The sequence below is a fragment of the Setaria viridis genome, chromosome 3 (assembly GCF_005286985.2).
Source record: "Setaria viridis chromosome 3, Setaria_viridis_v4.0, whole genome shotgun sequence".
Lineage (NCBI taxonomy): Eukaryota > Viridiplantae > Streptophyta > Magnoliopsida > Poales > Poaceae > Setaria > Setaria viridis.
Window position 1 is genome coordinate 2157208 of NC_048265.2, and position 20764 is coordinate 2177971.

At 46.3% G+C, this 20764-nt stretch overlaps 2 protein-coding genes across 2 annotated transcripts; both read right to left on the bottom strand.

Moving 5' to 3' along the window:
* Positions 1-6049: 6049 nt before the first annotated feature.
* Positions 6050-12973, bottom strand: LOC117848722 (NADPH--cytochrome P450 reductase 1). Its single transcript, XM_034730241.2, has 18 exons — positions 12526-12973; positions 12376-12435; positions 12207-12283; positions 11309-11366; positions 11151-11234; positions 11011-11047; positions 10678-10747; positions 9786-9980; positions 9616-9708; positions 8427-8658; positions 8262-8345; positions 8026-8177; positions 7623-7719; positions 7360-7509; positions 7184-7261; positions 6966-7088; positions 6615-6728; positions 6050-6531 (listed from the first exon to the last, which is right to left on the bottom strand). The coding sequence occupies exons 1-18, from the start codon at positions 12823-12825 to the stop codon at positions 6451-6453; spliced, it is 2085 nt and encodes a 694-aa protein (XP_034586132.1). The 5' UTR covers positions 12826-12973; the 3' UTR covers positions 6050-6450.
* Positions 12974-17950: 4977 nt separating this feature from the next.
* Positions 17951-20581, bottom strand: LOC117850263 (auxin-responsive protein IAA33). Its single transcript, XM_034732080.2, has 2 exons — positions 18568-20581; positions 17951-18432 (listed from the first exon to the last, which is right to left on the bottom strand). Exons 1-2 carry the CDS (start codon positions 18966-18968, stop codon positions 18342-18344), a joined length of 492 nt encoding a protein of 163 aa, XP_034587971.1. The 5' UTR covers positions 18969-20581; the 3' UTR covers positions 17951-18341.
* Between the last annotated feature and the right edge of the window lie 183 nt (positions 20582-20764).

Sequence of the window (20764 nt, forward strand, 5' to 3'; positions counted from 1 at the left end):
GACTCCTCTATCAAGTCCACAGCAGCGCCTGGTAATTACATCAACTCCCCAAGGTAGATTCGTCTACTGGCCCAACATGAAGTCACCCACTCTTACTAAAAATGACAATTCACGCCTCATCACCTATCTCGACACTCTCCCGTACCAGGAGGGAACTCCTCTATCGCCCATCTATGAGGAAGGTGACACCACGGAGGTCATCACCTCAAGCTCGGGAAGCTATTCCCCAGAACGAGAACTCTTCACTCTCAGTACTGGGCAACAAGACGAAGAAAAAGAGCAACGGGATAGAAACCCACGACATGAGCGTCACCCAGATGACGTCTCGCAGGATGAGCTCACCACCAACGTTGTCGGAGAAGAGAGTGAAGCTCAAAAAAACTCGATGACGAGCAAGGAACGCCACAAAAGCAGAGCGCCGCCACCGCCTTGCAGCGGACCTACCAATCATGAACCTGAATAACGCCTTTGAAGCAGTTCAAATGCATCACCATCGTACTCCTCTCGCCACCATCGCGTCTATTGATATCATCACTCGCGTGATGCCGCAGAACAAGTACACTAGATAGTTGGCAGAACGCGCATACGAACAACTCGATCAACATAATCCAATACAGTCAGTCCAACACACCGCATCCCAGCGAAGTCAACATGGCAACAGCCATAGAGGCCCTCCGTGTAGACCAAGTCAACTCGGAGGCACCAAACCAAGCCAAGCTGGAGCTGAAGGTAGTCGGGCAGGACCCTCGGGAGGCCGTGGCCACCGTGGGGCTAACCCAGAACCCGAACGCCCAGTAGAAGACTTCCGCAACAAGATCAAGGCCAGCCACGATGTCCATACCATCATCGACGGACAGCGCCGCGAGCGCGAGCAAGAAGTCGAAACCTAAGAGATGATACTGACGGGTTCCCCTCCTTCTCCAGACGTGTGAGGAGGACAACTCTACTCGAAAAATTCAAACCACCGGGTATGACCAAGTACGATGGCAAGCAGGACCCAGTCCAATAACTTCGGTGCTGCTCGCTATCAATACAAGCAGCTGGGGGAAACGACGAGACCAAAGTCATCTACTTCCCCATCTGCATGGAGGCGGAGCCACTCACATGGCTCAAATCGTTGGACAAGAACTCCATCGACTCATGGAAAGATCTCAAGGTGGTGTTCACCACCAACTACGCAGGGGCAATGCAGCGTCCTGACAACAGGATCGACTTATCCCAGGTCAAGCAACAAGAAGGCGAGACCCTGCGGAGCTACTTACATTGTTTTTCTGACAAGAAGGCCACAATCGTGGATATCACGGAGCGTGACATCATTGACCGTCGGATGTTCCAGGACTTCGCCGCATCCAAGAAGCTGTCCTCATTAGAGCTTGAGATTCCAGAAAAGAAGTCGGGCAAGCCGACAAGTGAGTAGACGTCAAAGCCATTGTCCTTGAGACTGGTGATAGCTCCAAGACAGCCCTGATCAGCACAGGGCTGGATCCTAAATAGGAAAGCACGCTCGTCAGCTTCCTCCGGGCCAATCGAGACATCTTCGCGTGGAAACTAGCGGACATGCCAGGGGTGCCTAAGGAGTTGATTATGCACTCACTCAACGTGAATCCAAAAGCTACACCGAAAAGGCAATGTCTATGACGATTCGCCCAACACAGAAGAGAAGCCATCAAGAAAGAGCTGGCCAAACTACTCGCAACAGGCTTCATAAAAAAAGTCTATCATCGAGAGTGGCTCGCTAATCCCATCTTGGTGCGAAAGAAAAATAATAATGAGTGGAGAATGTGTGTCGACTACACAGATCTCAACAAGCACTGTCCAAAGGATCCCTTCGGGCTCCCTAGAATCAATCAAGTCATCGACTCCACAGTTGGATGCGTCCTCCTCTATTTCCTCGATTGCTACTCGGGGTATCACCAGATAGCTCTCAAGGAAAAAGACCAGATCAAGACCGCGTTCATCACTCTGTACGGAGCTTTTTGCTATTCAACAATGTCTTTCAAGTTGAAGAACGCAGGCGCTACTTATCAACGGACAACCCAGAAATCTTTCAAGAAGTAGCTACATCGCAACATGGAGGCGTACGTGGACGACGTGGTTGTAAAAACCAGAAATCCCAACGACCTAGATCTAGAAGAAACTTTCGCAAGTTTGCGAGAATTCCGGTGGAAGCTCAACTTGACAACGTGCAACTTCGGCGTGCCTTCCGGAAAATTACTCAGGTTCATCATCAGTCACCGAGGCATTGAAGCTAACCTTGAGAAGATGTTTGCCATCACCGATATGCATGCCCCCTCAGGCATCAAGGACGTCCAGAAGCTGACTGGATGCATGGCGACCCTCAACAGATTCATCTCAAGACTTGGAGAACGGGGCCTACCCTTCTTCAAATTATTCAAGCGGCAAGATAAGTTTCAGTGGACCGAGGAGGCAGATCAAGCCCTACAACAATTAAAGGATTTCCTATCAAAGCCATCAGTTCTCACGGTGCCAAACCCTAATGAAGACTTGCTGTTGTACATCATCAGCACGACGATCGTGGTTGAAAGATCGGAATCAGGCCATGTATACAAAATACAGAGGTCCGTCTACTTCGTCAGCGAGGTGTTGTCAGATTCCCAGGCCAGATAGCCGCCGGTCTAGAAATTGCTATACGCAATACTGCTCACCTCGCGAAAGCTACGACACTACTTCCAGGAGTACAACATCTCCAGGGAAAAGTCAGAACCAGGCAGTGTAAGACCGCGCTTGATGAAGTGAGCGAAAATTAGCATTTCATTGGAGTGTTCCTCCAATGGCCACGGATTTCCGCATGCGGATCTTCAACTGATGAAGTCTTGCTCTTGGAGCAGCTTGGCGGCCACAAGCGCCTTGATCTCCTCCTCTTTCAAGGATGACCATTTCCAAGCGCAAGCGGGAGTTGGCAGTGCGATCTTGTTGGTTTTCCCGTACTTGGGTGCCAGCAACTGGAGATCTTTTTTCTTACCAGATCCTTTCTTCTTCTCCCCCTCGGCAGGCTTGACAGCAGCAGCCTTCCTCCCCATCCTTCATATCACGAGTTTCTTCTGTCGCATACGCTCGGAGGTTGAGTGGTGGGGGACGGTGGCGCTAGTGCTCGGAGATTGGGCAGCGGCGGTGCTAGGGCTATAGTGTGGAGATTGGAAAAGCAACTGGAAAAGGTGAAATGGAAGGGATAAACTTCCTCCGCTATTTATCACCACGGCACAGTAACAACAACGAGAATAAACTAGTTTCAGGTATAACGGATCCACAGATTTTGTGACACCTGAATTAGCATCTATCTTTATTTTCGGAAGAGATAAGATTTCCTTTCAGAGATGGTCACGTTGACCAGAGGTTGACCCTTATACCCACCAAACTAGTCGGGACAAGGCTCGAGGGTTGTGTGTCACGTGCCCATTGACAAAAAAGTTTTCTCTCTTGGTTTTTAGGGGAAATAAATACAAATTATAGATTGATCCTTAGCCTGATTCTTTGATTTAACCTAAGGTTCGGGGGCTAAGTGCCACTTTCGTCGCACTTCCATAGAAAAATTCAAGATTGAAGGATAAGAGAGTGAGTCAAATAAGGCTTGTGTACATTCTAGCCGCATGGCAGTCTTTGGTTACCTTTGAAGATAGATGAAGTACTTGAAGAGCACCAAAACTAGTCGGTGAAGTCTACAAAAGTACTCCGAACTGCTGCATTTGACTAAAAAGTATTCGGGGGCTTGTCGTACATACATCTATGGGCCCATCAGAAGGTTTGGATAGTCCTAAATATGAGGCTGGACACCGAGACAAATATGACATGGAGACTATGGCGCAAGACGGCGTAGTCTACGTGCAAAGACATGAACTAGTCGAGGATTAGGAAAAGTACTCGTAGCAATAAGAGTAGAACTCATCTAGCCGAATCCGACTAGTATTTTTGTAACCAACCGACGTGTAACCCTACCCCCGACAATATAAGATGAGGCCGGGACCCCCTCCAAAAAAATTTAATCCAACCAATACACAGGACGTAAGGTATTATGCTATTCGGCGGGCCGAACCTGTCTAAATCGTTTGTCTGCGTTTACCTTTAAATTTCTGATCTCGACGAGCCCCACTAACCAAAACACTACCTCGAGCACCCTTCTCGGTGGGTTACCGGGTTTAAACACCGATAACGAGTACGGAAAGTAGCACACAGTGCTAAGTATTTGCTTGGAATAGCACCGCGTGCTTAGGGCGTATTTGGATCCTTGGGCTAAAGTTTAGCCATTGTCACATCGAATGTTCGGATGCTAATTAGAAGAACTAAACATGAGCTAATTATGAAACTAATTGCAGAAGCCCTGGGCTAATTTGCGAGACGAATCTATTAAGCCACCACATTGTCAAATCATGGATTAATTAGGCTTAATAGATTCCTCTCACGAATTAGCCTCCAACTATGCAGTTAGTTTGTAATTAGCCTATATTTAATACTCCTAATTAGTATCAAACATCCGATGTGACAGGATTAAAGTTTAGCCTAGGAAACAAACACCCCCTTACTCTTTCATGACGAAGATATCCTACACGCAAAGACCAGCTGGCTATGAACTAGCTACAAGAGCTAGCTAGCTCTGCAAAACGCCACACCACACACTTGTTTGACATTGATGCCGACCACGTGCCTCTGTCAAATCAAGAACTTAGTTTGCTTCAGTAATTTAAGTACGGCTGCCCCTACATAAAAAGTCTATTTTACTTTCGTCATCTATTTATGTTATCCGCTTAACCTCTTAAGCAAAATTTAGACTCACTTTATTGCTCCGAACTATTTTATTTGGTACAATCTACCCCTACTTTATTGCTCCGAACTATTTTATTTGGTACAATTTACCCCTTAATTAGATTTCTCTCTCTTAGGCTCACTTTACTACTCCGAACTATTTTCTTCATTTTTCCGCGTATAAGTTGAGTTTTAATTTCAGATTTTATCACATAACTTATAACTTGATGCTCTACCTTAGAAAAATACTTTAGAAATTTTTTATAATTACTTTTCGTACATTTTTGTATATCTAAGATCAATTTTGTATTAAATATTTCTAATCTATAAAAATAACCATAAAAATTTTAGTATAATTTTTTTACATAAGGAGTCATGTTTTGTATATGCTCACAAAAATTGAACTCAAAATTCAACTCATACACAGAGAAAAAAATCTAATTAGGGATAGATTAAACTAAATAAAATAGTTCAGGGGAGTAAGATGAGCTTAAATTTTGTTGGGGAGTTAAACGGACAAAGTGGATAGATATTAAGCGGACAAAGTGAATAGGTAAGAGGAGTTAAATGGATTTTCTCCTCCCCTCCCCTGTACTGATACTTAGTGTCTCGTTTCTAAGAACGACTGTTGGAGTGAGTAGTTTTGTGGATTCGATGCGCTCACAAGTGCCCCCGTCAGCATCACACACGCGTGCTGTCGGCCTGTAGTCGTGCAGTCAAATTTTCCCACCATGTGGAAGGACTTGGGAAGCGCTGTGACTGTGAGACAATATGCATCTTTCTTCAACCAAATAACTGCATACGGTTTGCCTGTATCAAAAATTTGGTCGGCAAAAACGACCAAAATATGTCCGAAACAAATGGTTCGAAACGACCAATTGCCGTCTTCACGGAAATAAGCCAAACGGTTTGTGCAGGGCGGCGTGCTGGAAGAAAAACAGTGTGCGTCCGTGCGTGCGTGATACACACACGGTATACACACACTGTTTACGGGCTGACATTGCCGGTCGACTTTGGTGAAGAAATCCACGAGACCAACCATTGCAAGCCCAGGCCCAAGTGTGTGAATTCAGGCGCCAAGTCAAGATCTATCGGTCGGAGCCTAAAAAATGATCGTAGAGATTGGGTGATTTGTGCATCTTATTATAGGGGTGAGTGCAAGCATACCATGTTTTGCAATTTGCAGCCCATCCTCGTAGCACTGATTTGCAGCTATGCGTACAATCACTGCAACTGCAACATTACGATGCAACAAGATAAACGATGAGGTAGGCAACGACAGCAATCATAATAGCAGTAAACAATTATCTTTATAAAACCAGAAGCAAAATTTGTTTTCGGTGGTCTTCTAATGTAGTATACATAATGTCCTCATCTCAAACTGTATACATAATGTCCTCATCTCAAACTGTATGATTTATCCCCATTGCTACAATCTTAATGGGGATATACCAATTTCAAGTTCTACAAACCTACAACAGCACTTATTCTCCCCAGTGTTCACCATCCATATAATAAATATATCAGGACCATGTTAGATGTCAAAGAATTACACGGATCAACTCATTACAAATTCTAATCAATGGTACGCTTCATTTCGAAAACTGGCAATCGGGTTGGCATTCACCATTTCATATACGCAAGCCAGCTTTACTCCCGCGCGCTAGAGCTATGGCAGATTTGTGTGATGTGTCACCATACATCACGAAGGTACCTGCCTTCCATCTGCAGGCTCTTTACGTAGCTCTCAGTTTTGGAGCTATCCAAAGATCCCTGGAGCAAAATATAAAAGCAATGTTAGCAGCATTAATACAAGCTTTACACCATCTCTCAAGTGATGAAACACAGTTACCTACCTGCTCTTGGACTATAGTATGCAGCACTCTATGAACATCTCTAGCCATTCCCTTGGCATCACCACATACATACAAGTAACCACCCTGTGAGATGATATTCCAAATTTCTGTGGCCTGGTAACAAAAAGAAGCAAATCTAGTTCAGCCCAACAATGTAAACAATGTTGTGTGTATGAACTACTCGATATAAATGCTAAGGAATGTTGTAAGCAATATTGTGTGTATGAAACACTCTAGATGTATGCTAAGGAATGTTGTAAGCAACGACGTGCGTATGAAACACTCAAAATGTATGCTAAAGAATGCTGTGTGTATGAAACACTAAAGAAGTATTGCAGATGTGTATCTGACCTTCTCTACCATCTTATGCTGCACATATTCTTTCGTCGGTCCTTCACGAGAAAAGGCAACAATTAGCTCAGAAAGTGCCCCTTCCTGAAGGAAATTTTGCAACTCATCTTCATATATGTAGTCCTGCAATGATCATTCAGATATGAGTTCCATCAATATTAAGTTGAGAAATACAGCCATAACCACATGTATTTATTTCAGTAACCAGCGATTCTTACCATATTACAGTTCCTGCATCCAAAGAAGAGAATTGAAGTGCCAAGTTCCACTCCAGATTGTTTCAGAGCTAACCTTTCCTGTCAAGAGTGGAGAGAGAGGGAAGGTAAGTTACACTAGAAAATGTCAACCAGAATTGCAAATACAAGACCATGCAGGATTCCCTGGCAAAACAAACCTGCAAGAAGCCTCTAAATGGTGCCAGCCCAGTCCCAGGACCAATCATGATGATTGGAGTGGACGGATCAGCTGGTAACTTGAAATTTGACTGCCTCACAAAGATAGGAGCCCAGCTGCATTCTTCGCTGTATTCCAATGGAATTGTATTCTGCAAGCAGATGATCAAGGATGAACAAAATCAGACTGTAGGAAACTTCCTAATTGTAGACAATGCAGGGGCTTTAGCTTTATGTCAAAAAAGCAATGTTTCAAGAGATCTACCTTCATCCATGTCGAACAAACTCCTTGGTGGATCCTTCCTGTGGGTGAAGGACCATAAACTAATGCGCATGTTACATGAATTCTGGAGGGAGCCATCCTGCACAGAAGACATAAGTTCTATGAGGCCTCCCCATACGGAACATACACCACCTCAAGCATAATACAGTACGCTGATATGAACAAGACAGACCGATAATATAACAAACAAGATCTGATTACTTAAGCTTAGCTGGTGTCTGTAGTCCAAAATTAAAATAATATAAATGGAAGAAACCAAACAAGAAGCAATCATTTTGTAACACTGGACCCTCACAAAACAAAAGTCTAGTACAAATTTAGCGTTAAATCTTGCAAGATAAAGGTCACAAATGGAGGAAAAGGACAGGTTTTGTAAAACACTTACTTTGGAGATGAAGATATTGAGTAGTATCGAGGTTGCAGACGAGGAGCTATAGCTGCGAAAAACACTCCCAGCGGTGGCTTAGCTGAAGGGAATGCAGCCATAACTTCAAGAAGGCTCCTCTGACTAGCAGTTATCCATTGAGAATACTCATCCTGCACATACAATTCTACTAGTCAGCAAAGGGAAAAATATCCAATTTAGATGGCATAAGATGGGGATTCCGAAAGAGTGACAACCTTTCCAGCAGGAGAAGCCAAGAATCTAAGTCGTTCAGCTTCAGCTGGATCAGAAGCGTGAGAAGCTAAAGCAAGCAAAGCAGCCTGAGATGTTCATCATTCAAGAATCGGTCAAATGATTACGAGAAAATTAAAGGAAGGAAAATGCATAGAGGTCATGCGAACCTTCTTTGGTGGATTGAGTAGATCAGCATAACGTAAAAGCGCAGTCCGCAAGGTACATGGAGATGGGAAAGGTGGGGCCAAGGAACCTCCTCCTCTACGAGGAGATCCATCTTCTGCATCTGCATGGATAGTGAAGACTGTATCTGGAGAAAGGTCGAGTAGCTTTTCAGCTTCCTCCACGGTCTCAACAGAATTTTCCGAATATACACCGACATGATCTCCAGTTTCATACCTGAAACAAGTTTTCAGAATTCAATGTGTTATCATATGGATCAGGAGAAATCCTTGCATTCACACTTCGAACAAAATTGTCCGGACTAATATAACACCATATGTGAAATCTGGAATATAAAAAATATTATGCAACAATCAGTACAATGAACCTGTGACTCTAGCAAGAGTTTGAAAGAAAAAGAATCAGTTTGATGCCTGGGGTTTTGACTTGTTGATTAGCAATCAAATAAGTGCATGCCCCTTCATCTCTAGCCAACCCAAACTTGTTGGTGGCTCTTGTTCGGTTTCATCTCTACCCTTACCCAAACTTGCTTGACACAAAGGCGTTGTTGTTGTTGTTGTTGTTGTTGTTGTTGTTGTACAGTACTCGACATCGAAATGACTGCGTGTTTAATGGAGCTGTCCCCAGCATGGTTACAGCCTTGACCCTAGCTAGAGAAGAAACTGAATTATGGTGTTTAGCAGGAGCAAAAGGCTTATCCTTGCTCGTTGCCAGGGGGGTTGGGTAATTTTGCTGTACTCTCCTTTGGTTGGGTTGTCTCCTAGTTGTGACTGGTGATTGTCGGTTTTAGTTCCAGTGTGTGGGTGTGTGTGTGAGTCTCTCTCTCCTTCTTTTAATACAATGATACACAGCTCTCCTGCGTGTTCGAGAAAATAAGTACAAAATACAAAGGCTCTTCTTTGATCTTAGAGTTTCATGGAACAAGAAAAATTGTGACTGAACTTGTCGCCTCGATACGATCAAATAGAAGGAAATACCGAAATAACATGATACATACTAATAAAGAACCAAATGAATTAGTCAACCTTTTCAAAAAAATAATAAATTAGTCAACCTACAGGAAGTAACATGATTTTCACAGGGGCAAGCAGTGACACAGATAAAGATGAAGCCTGAATAGCCCCAAAATAGAGAAACGCAAGAAGAAAGGAATATGCTGACCAAGAAACTTACACAACCCCAGTGCCAGAAATATCAAACTCCAGATGAATACAAGAGCGATCTGAAGCTGGTTTATGGAGCTCCTTTCGAACAGCAACATTAGACCTAGCAATTAATAACTATACTGTAAGACAAATTCTGAGGAACATGAAAAAAACTAAGTCGTTCTCGCATTTAAATACCTGCAAGGGTGGTGAATATCAATAACACCAGTACCATTGGCTAGTGTCCAAGATCTATCTTGGAATGACAGGTCAGATCTATCAATGAAAACAACTCTGTATTCAGGAATAACAGCGGTATAAGGAGTCGATGCACCAGTTGTGTCATCCTCATCCCGGAGCAATTGGTCTAACTCTGGCCACACTAGTTCTTTCCTACAGATAACAACAAGGGACAATTCTTATTGAGCAGTAATTCCAGCCACATTTGAAATATAAAATAGCAACCTGGCATTTACAAAATATTATCAAGGGATGAGCTAAAATCTGACAAGAAAACACATTTAGACAACATGCACAATACAAATAATAGGTCATAACAAATGTCAGTTAAGACATCTTTATTCTTGGATGCACAATGTAGACAAAAATGCTTTCCTAGATGCATTAAAATTCAAATAGCTTAGCAGAAGTTTTACCTAAAATTTTTGTTAGGGCCCTACAAAAAAAGGCAATATCGAATAGCTGATATTCTCATAAATGGAAAAATGGAAGTTCTTTAAGCATTACTAATTCATACATAACTAGACCGTCAGTGTTTACATGTCCATACACAGCAAAATAAGTAAACCATCCACTTTATTGGATAAGGATTTAGTAAGGGCATTCATTTCCCCAATCCAGAGCAGAAACAAATTCCTAGCTACAGAGAGGACAGATATAACTCTGTTCAGTATATCCACATAAAGGACCGATTGACATCAAGAATCAGAACTCAGTCATGGATCTGGGGAGATATGTTTATCATCACTGTAGCTAGATGGGTATTACCCAACACACTTTAATGTCTACATGATAGGTATCTACCACGGCGAAGGAATGCACAGCAGATTACATCAATTAGCCTTCATACCATGCGGTGAAGTCGTCCTCAATGCACTGATCATCATCTCCAAGGCCAACAGGAACAAGACGTTTTCCACCTAGATATACAAAAAAAATTGCAAGTCATGCCTACAGGATCAAACAAAGCAAGAATGAATCATGCACCCAAACAAAACTTGATCTGTAGCACATAACAGTATCGAAAGCATTGAGTAAGAAACAGCCATGGCGACTGATGGGGAAAAAATAAATGTGTTGTAATGTGATACTGCCTTGGGACAGAAACGTTGGGGGATGTCTTCTAATTCTAGAGATCTATTTGTCTCATTTTGTCCTATGGTAAGTAGTGTAAATTACTTACCCTGCTCCTGTAGCAGCTCATCCACCACCTTTGCAACCTACATTTTCCATGCGCATAAGCCCATCATCAATTACCATACACTGAACAGTAATAAGATTTATTTTTCAAACCACAAGAACATGTAATTTCTGCCTATTAACCTTATTAAAATGTTCATACTGCCTGTTCCCAAGGCCAAAGACACCATATTTAAGATCCTTCAGCCAAACTTCCTTCTCTTTCCCCTGTTCAAGCATTGAAAAAGAGTTCAGAAGTGTAGTAGCAGTAAGCATATCCCAATTACAGAGATTTCACAAACCTCAGTGAACCATTTATAGAATCTAGCTGCATTATCAGTAGGCTCTCCGTCCCCATATCTGCACAAGATGAATATAATTAGCCACAAAATGTAGATGAAAGAGCAAAACTAAAAGAGGTAAACTGCATAACTCATAACAAACAATGTTGCTTTTCATAAATGGTGGAGAAGTACTTTGCCCAACTTAATTACTTTCTCATTATTGAAAATAATGTTTTATATGACAAAATCAAACAGTTCATTAGAACTGGGACAAGATAAATGGAGCTGAATCTCCACAGAAGAAATTGCTTCGCAATTCCAATTCGGACAGAAATGAATGCCTGTATCAATAAACTATCATGTCATCAGTGGAGGATCAAAGGCACATAGACTATCCCAATGTTATAAAGCATAAAAAAATCTTTGGGACCTCAGACATGTTTTGTAATACACCAAGTACAAGGACTGGACCAGCAGTTTATTTGAACTTTATAACAGAAAAGGCAGGTGGGTTCCTAATTAAGGAGTAACCAACAAAAGTTGCTTAGCCAATCTATACAGTATTTGAGCTTTACAAAATAAGGCAGGTGGGTTATGGAACTGAGACACAAGACGCAGCACAATTCACCAATCCATACAGTTCACTTGAGCTTTACAACATAGCGCAGGTGTTATGGAATTAAGCCGCAAGCGACAAATGGCGCAGGCAACCCATCCACACAGTTTGAGCTCGATAGCAAACGACAGGTGGATTATCATCAGTGGGATTAAGGCACAAGAGACGAAATCCGCAATCTACCAATCCATGCACTTCACTTTGAGCTTCAACAAGAGGCAGGTGGGTCGTGGAACAAGTAGCAAGGGACAAAAGTGGCAATTCACCAATTGACCAATCGGTACAGAGATGAGAACTCACGTTGCTAAGAAGAAGAGCACTACGGTTTCCTTCTTGAGCTTCTCCTCGTACTCCTCATCCTCCTGAGCATAGTCATCCTGCACACGTCCCACAAATCTCTTCAAATTCCGAGCACCAAGGACCAAGGTAGGATAGAACACGCGTACGCATATAGATCGTGCAAAATTACCAGATCCACCACTTTGAACACGGCCTTCTCGTACCGCGCCCTCGCCTCCTCCGCCATGGACTGCAAGCAGAATCGCATCGAGTCAAAACGGGCCGCCGGATTAAACTAAACTAAGCGCAGGCAAGCTCCCTGATCGGATCGGGCATCGACCTTGGCGAAACCCTCTGCGGTGCCGGTCTGCGTGCCGAAGAAGATGGTGACGCGCTTCCGCCCGTCGTCTACGTCCGCGTCGGCGTCGATTTTCACCGGCGGCGGCCGTACCGGCGTGGGGGCGGGCTTGGCCGGCGCCCCGTTCCCGGATCGGAACCATACGGCGAGGATAAGCAGCCCCGCGACGAGGGCCGCGGCGGTGGCCGCCAGCGCGGCGAGCGGGTCTCCCCCCGCGGCGGCGGCGAGCTCCGGCGGGATGACGGACGCCGCCCACGCCCTTGCCGCCTCCAGCGCCGCCATCGCTCGCCCGCTTCCTCCCCCGCCCGCCGCGAGGGTTTGGGTGGGGAGGAGGAGGAGACGAGATCGAGGACGGCAGGGGTGGGGGAGGAGGTGGGGTGCGTGCACCTACCAACAACTAGCGCTTACTACTACCCACTGGAGACGGAGAGCGCCCGCAGCGGCAGGCAGGGGCTTAAGTGCCTTTTCCGCTTGCTTTTTTATACGAAAAAAATATGAAAAAAAATCTTTTGAGGGAAGGCGAGAGGCGTGAAGGGGCCTTTGAGGCTTTGGGATCTTGATCTGCTCTGCTTTTGTCAAAAGACAGCGTTTTTTCAATCGGGGAGGGAAGGTGGCTTTGTCTGAACTGGGATCCGAGCCCGGGCGCCCGGCATCTGCTGATCTGCAGCTGACGGACCACACGGTTTGCTAACGTAGAACAGAATGGCGTGCGTGAAGAGGTCGTTGATAATGTTCATGAAGAGCATGTCACGCCGTTGTGCCGCATTACCTGCTCTCGCCCTGGATTTCTATAGACATATCGAGCATAGGAAAAGTTTATTAACCTATAGCTACACAGCACACTAAAAACAACGCAGATGTACAAGATAAAGCGCGAGAAGGAATAGAAAAAAGTCTAATACCAGTGTGAAAAAACGTTTGTCGTCAAACTAATCTCATGTTTTAGGCTCTACCAATAGAGTAGGTGGCTACAACAATGATAGTGACATGGTAAGAAAAGTTGATAATTTATAAGGATAAAAATGGTCAAAGCACGTGATAAAAGAGATGTGGCCTGAAAAGAATCATAATGTATGTTGTCAAAGAACCATACCAATGGATGTAGCTAGACCGCTAGAGAAAGAGGAACAAATAGCCAAGGGAGGAAAGATTTGAGATTGACTATATCCAATGATACTCAATAATCCAACATTGTAACAGTAACAAAACCCCGTTCCATAGCAGGCTGCTATAAAAGTACATGAATTTTAAGTAGTCATTTTCGAAATTTATCTTATCAGCTTTGCTATTTCTCAATCACATAAAGCTATAACTTATATATTAGCTTAAAGTAAAAATGTTCGAAACAGAAGAAAAAAATTCAATCGCCGGAAGTTATAGATCTTATGGACTGCTGTGATTAGAGAAAATAAAAACTTGTTTGAAAGAGCTCTAGCGTGAAGCACTTTTATGGAATTGGATGGTTAGTTCCACAAATACAAACTCATATTCTCCTAAGCAACCCCCAAGGATCCAAAACAAGGGAGAGATATGCACGCACCACTAAGAACGGGTGCAACTTTCTGAAAATGGGACTACATGATGGTGAAACTCGAAATATTTAAGTGTAGTATAGGTTTCGTGCAAATAAAGATGATTGCCTAATTATTATGGTACTAGCTTTGGCACCGGATATTCTTTATTATTATCAAACTTTAGCTTTGCCGTGACTCTTCTGGGAAAGAGAACAGACGATAGATTGGCCTTTCAATGCAATTTACACACTACATTAACCACTTCATTTCTCCAATCCAAAATAGGAGTCCTAACAAAACATGACTACTACACGCTGTATCCAAAGTCAGAGCAAGCGTGCCGCGAGAAGTTGGAACTCAACTGCCGGACCAGTTTTGGACAACCTCCTGAGTGGAGTGGTGTGCAATGTTTGGAGTATTGACTTGATGTTTGAGTGGTGCGATGTGTTGTTGAGATGATTAGTGTTGGGTTGTTTTTCCATTTTTTTTATTGCTTAATATAATCGGCATCGTTTAAAAAAAGTTTTGGACAACCTCAGGAGTTTTGACGGTTTGGGAGCGAAACGAATGACGCCAAGTGCTGAGAGGAACTACAACACCCAATCCCATTTGCTCAACACTGAATGTTTGAGGGAATCACAATCATCATCAGTCACCAAGGCTTGATGTCACTTCCTCCTCTTCTTTTTTTTTAATGAAAACTCTGTCACCTTCTTTTTCACTGCATCGACAAGATCTGGTTGTTGAAGTCGCTGTTCGTTTGGAAGTGGTTGTAAACTTCGAGCAATCAATTTCGTGATGATGAACTTTCGGTTGTAATTGTAAACAGGATGCAACAACAGAGGGAGATCCAGCTTCTTTATGGGCCACGTCCTGCGAAAGTACGCTGCCCCCCGGCGGCAGTCCAATTGATTGAGTGTGGGCCGCGTGGCACCTGGACTGTCGGGCTCGTCGTATGCAGACCGAGCCCTGTTCCGATCCGGTGGTTTGATCCTCGAGCCATAGTTTAGTTCTTATCCCATCAAATCTTCATATGCTAATTAGAACAATTAAATATAAATTAATTATAAAATTAATTATACAGATGGAGGCTCATTCGTGAGATGAATCTAATTAACCCTACTAATTGCATAAATGTAGGTTAATTTAATAGATTCGTCTCGCGAATTAGCCTCCATCTTAATAATTAGTTTTATAATTAGTCTATATTTAATACATCTAATTATTATCTAAACATTTAACGTGCAGTGCTAAACTTCGTGGGACCACACGGGCAGCTGTGTCCAATGGTAACAGACAGCTGGTAGCTTTAAGAAGACGTAACACAATGAGAGAGAAATGCGTGGAAGAACGTGCGAGACCATCTCTTCCTCGGGCGCTAGCTCTTCACTTTTGCTACTGTTCACGAAGTAAAAAATAATTTAACTGACTTAGAGCTACACGGTTGGAGGAGGTTTAATTGCATGTACTAGTAGTCTGACAACTTAACATGATTTTGGATCCCACAGCTCCAAGAAGAAAAGAAACACCAAGACATGCATTGGTCGAATCTTTGACATATTGCTTCCTATAAAAACTTTGACGTGTACGGGTACCATGCATGAATTTTGTGACGCACGGATCTTCGGATCCTGAACTGATTTTTAATTCGGATCACATCGGATATTTAATATCAATTACAGGACTAAATGTGAACTAATTAAAAAACTAATTGAATAAGTCGTAGCTAATTCGCGAGATAAATCTATTAAGCCTAATTAATTTATGATTAGCACATATTTACTGTAGCATCATATGGTCAAATCATGGACTAATTAGGATTAATAATTTCATCTCGCGAATTAATCTTTATACAATTGATTTTGTAATTAATTTACATTTAATATCTAAACATCGAACGTGAGCGGACGGTAGAAGCTGCTTTAATTTCCTAACGCACATGGAGAACTCGCACCGCATGCACTGGCACTGAATTCCTGCATCTGGATCAGAGAATGACTTCACCACGTTGACCTCCACGATTGGCTGGCTCGGCCCGGGGACTGAGACCAGGCACGGACGAACCGATTGAATTCCGCCATGGTTCTGCTCGCAATCATCCAGACGATCAGTGTCCATCCGCGCCTGTCTTTCTCATGCGTCATGACATCTCCGAGTCCCAACCCGAAACGCGACACCAACCCCAGCGTCTGATACGTCCCTTTTCCCCGCCACGTACGCCGGTCGGCCGGTGCCGGGGGCCGGCTCCGGCGGTCCTGGCGCTGTCAGACGACGCGCGCCAAACATGCATGCTGAGCAAGCAAGCGAGAGCAGTGGTCTGACGATCGAGCCAGTGACGAATTCAACTCGTCGTGCCAGATCAGATCCATCCCATTCATACAACCTAATCATATCATACAGTACTGAGATTTCCTACAACTGTATTGTATACTCATTTGTTGCCGGGAAATAATGGCACGTAGACGCAGCAAGGACGCATCGATCGATCGATCGAAGCACGCCGAGTAATGGCAGCCGGCTAGCTAGCAGCTGTGTTGATGGCAGTAATTCTGCCGGCATCCAGCTCAATGACTCCATGTCTCTTCTCCCCATCTCCGTAGCTCATCGCGGCCGGCCACATCATCATCGCCATCGTCATCTTCCTCCGATGATCCTCCTCCTCATCATCGTGCTCAGTATAGATGTTCGTGCATCCCGTAGCCCGACAACCCGACACGAAGCTTGATTTTTTGGCCCGTCCCAAGCTCAGCCTGACCCAGCCCGTAACTCTTCGGGCTCGGGCTAGCCCGACCCGATGGCTCATGCCGGGCGTGGGTGGTCCAGCCCGGCACGATTTTAGGGTGTCAGCTCTATTGACCCGTTACCCTCCACCCCATATAAAACTAAATTTAAACCCTAACCATCACTATCCCTCCTCCCTCCCCTGCTGCCACCTGGTTGTTGCCTCTCTCGACTCTCGGTATGCCTGGCCGCCCTGCCTGTTGCCCGCCGCCACCCCCCCCGCCACCACCTCTCCTCCCCTTCGCCCCCCCTCTCCTCCTCTCTGCCGCCGACGTCGCTCCGCCACTCCTCCCCTCTGGCACCGGCGCTGCTACCCCCTCCTCTCCTCCACCGCCGGCACCACTCTACCTCCTCTCCTCCGACGCCGCCACCTCCTTCCCTTCCTCTTCGACCTCCGCCTCCCCTCTGACTCCTGGCCCTCCGCCTCCCCTCCCATGGCCTCGTCGCCCCCTACCCCCGCCGCACGCCGTTGTGCCCTTCTTCTCCACGGCAGCGTGGGGCTGGCTGCGGGGAGCAGCACGGTGGTGGCGCGGCGAGGCGGATGCAGCGGCGACGGCGTGGGGGCCCGCCGTGCCTTGCTGGGCTCGCAACCGGCCGTGCTTTACGGGCCGGCCCGGCACGAAAAAGTCTTACGGGTTCATGCTTGGGCCGCCGGTGAGGCCTGTGGGACGGCACGGCACGGCACGAAAATTCACGAGCCTTGCCGGGCCCGTGCCGGGTGGCCCGAATGGACATCTATAGCTCCAGGCTTCCAGCGGCCGGCGACCATGCCATGACAGTGAAACCGGACGTGTTGTTTGATTGTTTGCCTCTCGATTGCCACGATGCCACTGCAGTACTGCACTGCACGCGCGCCACACGGTTCACGCGCGCACGCAACATTCCGTTGCCTTTTCCATTGATGGGGGCCGTGCTGCACTGTGGCGACGCGATGGCTACAGGTATCCGTTTCACTGTTGCACTGCTCGCGAGTCGCGAACGGACGCTGGCGTTAACAGGGAGATCCCAACTGTCAATCTCGATCGGTCAGTTGCTCAGCGGCCACTGCCACTGCCACTACATGGATAGATCAGGTATGATCCAAGTATCCAATCAATCAGGCAAAGCAATCCGCAAACCAACACATCGACTGTCATTGACTCGCGGGAGAGGCCGACACAGACTTGATTATATGCTTCTTTGCTATAGGTCTTTAACAACAAGGTCCTGTTTTTTTCATTGTATAAGCTAGTGGTCCAAGAGTAGTAGAGTTAAAAAGCATCATGGGATCACTATGGAACCACGAATAATCTCAAATAAGCTGCTCAAGGCTAGCTTATTTCAGATTACTTGTGATTCCAAGATGTTTTTTACAATAGTACTCATGACCCATAATTTAGCTTATATAATCTAGGTGGATTATAATCTCAAACAGGACCTAAGACAAACAAATAAACGATAAGTGACCCACCACTTTACCAAGTAGATAACTAATTACATGTGATGCTGAATAAAGTGCAGCGATTAATTGTCGAGACCTCCTCCGCATTTCTTCGTCCTGCTTGACTTCTTGACAGGAATGATTCGGATCCTTTTAGCCACACGAACGAAATCGCTGCCAATTCCAAAAAAGAAAGACAAAACATGAGCTCGAGTTACGAAAGATGTTTATGTTTTTTAATGATGAAAATGTTATATATCACTCATGGGATTGTACTCCGTAATTAATAAGAGATAATCATCATCTTACTTCCACTTGAGATCGCCGGCGAGGAGGAGGTCGTCCTCCATGTCTTCGTACGCCACGACGTGGCCCGGGATGGCATTGGCGATGTCGAGCCCGTCCTCCCCCTGTTCTTCGTCCGCGGCGGCGTCCGTGTCGACGAACATGCGGCGGAGCGCGCCCGCGAGGCTGCGGTATCCGGTGTGGCGGTTGAGGTGGACGCGGTGGCAGATGCAGCGCCCGTCCAGGACCACTGTCACCGGCGGCACGACGCCCGCGGCGACGTCCTCGTCGTCCTTCACCGACAGCTTCAGCCGCAGCTTCCGCTGCTGCTGCGACGACGGTCCCGACGGGGGACGCCGCTTCGCGTGCTGCTCGAAGCTGGCGCTGGCGCTGGCACTAGCAGCGCCGCCGCCGCTACTGCTCATAATTGTTGAGATGATGGGGACGGACGACGAGGTCTCCGAGCTCGCCGGAGAGTCTGTGGTCGTGATGCAGAGAGGAGGATGGGTTTTGGAGATAGAGAGAGGGGAGAGAAGGTATGGGAAGTGAGAGCACTTTCTTCTCGATGGTTAGTTGTGTTCTTTGCCGGCTGCAGCGCGCGAGGATTTATAGGAGATGGAGTGTGGACTGGGTTTACAGCTCGCAGTGACTTTCCCGTCACTGGTCACCTGATTGAAATATCCGAACTGAAACCGACGAACCCAACCGGAGACCGGAGCTGAAGTGAACTGCCAGCAGGGAGAGTAGCTAGGGGTGTCGGGTACTCGGGTTGCTTGCAAGGGAGAAAAAGGAGAGAGATCAGTGGATCGACTCGAGACACACATCATAAACAAAGCCGGGATCGGCCACCATGACGACCCGCCCGCTCTTTTTTTAATCAAAGGAAGAATTGTATTAAATCAAAGTTGAGTACATCATCGTGTCGTTCAAAGAAAATAAAATTACATTTAAGAACGATCAAGTACTCATCTTCGTCTCTATTGTGCTCACGCATCATGCAGCTCCAAATCTCAATCTCAAACCTATATAAAGGTTCATATAAAAGGCCACACAGGCATACGCTCAGCAAGCAGGCTGAGAACAAGCGCCCAAAGAATGACGACCAGCATCTCTGTAGGCTGGACCGAGCAAAATCTCCTTCTTCCTTCTTGCGTCTTTCTTCTTCCTCTTTCTGCCACCGATGAAGAAGAGAGATTGATCACAATCTACCCAACCCAAGACTGATCAACATCAGCTCAAGGGGCAGAATTATTCTCAAAAGCCTTTCACCGTGGTTGGATCTAACCACGACAAAACGGAGAAGGGGTTGGAGAAAATTATTCCACGACAGCAGTATCATCCCCGCCTCGATATCGCCATCCGGAAACCTAATTGTCCATGTCTTCATGCCAAGGAAGTTGTCGACGTCGTAGTTGCCACCATCATCTTCATTGGAGTCGCCATGGACATACCAAATCCACCCTACCTCCTCGCCGTTGTCGGAAAAGAGAAGGAGGAAATAAATCTCCAATACCACGAACCGCGGCATGGAAAAATCTAAACCCTAAACTAGACTTGATCTACTAAAACTTATTAGAGAGATGAATCCTCACTCTCTCTGACCTCCGGCGAGATACCGAAGGTGGGAAGGGAGGGGGACCAATGATGGTGCAGGCGGAGGGCCGGCGGCAGGATTGCGGTGCCGCCCGTGTTGCCCTTCGGGACGACGCGGGGGCGATCCGTTTTTTCTGCCCGGTGCGTGCGTGTGATTGCGACGACCCGCCCGCTCTAGCTGCACCACCGTGCGCGAGGCGGCATCGGTGGCCGCGTGTTCTCCTGGGGATTGGGCACGGGCGTGCGCGGTGCCGGTTGAAACCCACCACCACCACCCCGTAGCGCGAGAAGCGGGGGTTTGTTCTCACCGCCCCGCACCGGGCCGCGAGTGGGGATCGGAGGGCACCGCACGACCGCGCAGCGGTTGCCGAACACGGCGCGCGGGGCTCGGACGGCTTTGACTGCTAGGGCACTAGGCTTGCTCGGTCGCGGCGTCCTCATCCCTCCCCCCGGTCGTTGGTTACGGCGTGCTCGATCGCCCGGTTGCCCCAGGCCTGGCGCTGGCGCGCGCACGGCGCACGGCGGCATGGGCGCGCGCACGTACGAGCGCGACACCTCGCTCGACCGGGGCGGGGCGGGGCGGCCGTCCCGTGGCGCGGTTGCGCCTGTTTGCTGAAAATAACCGTTG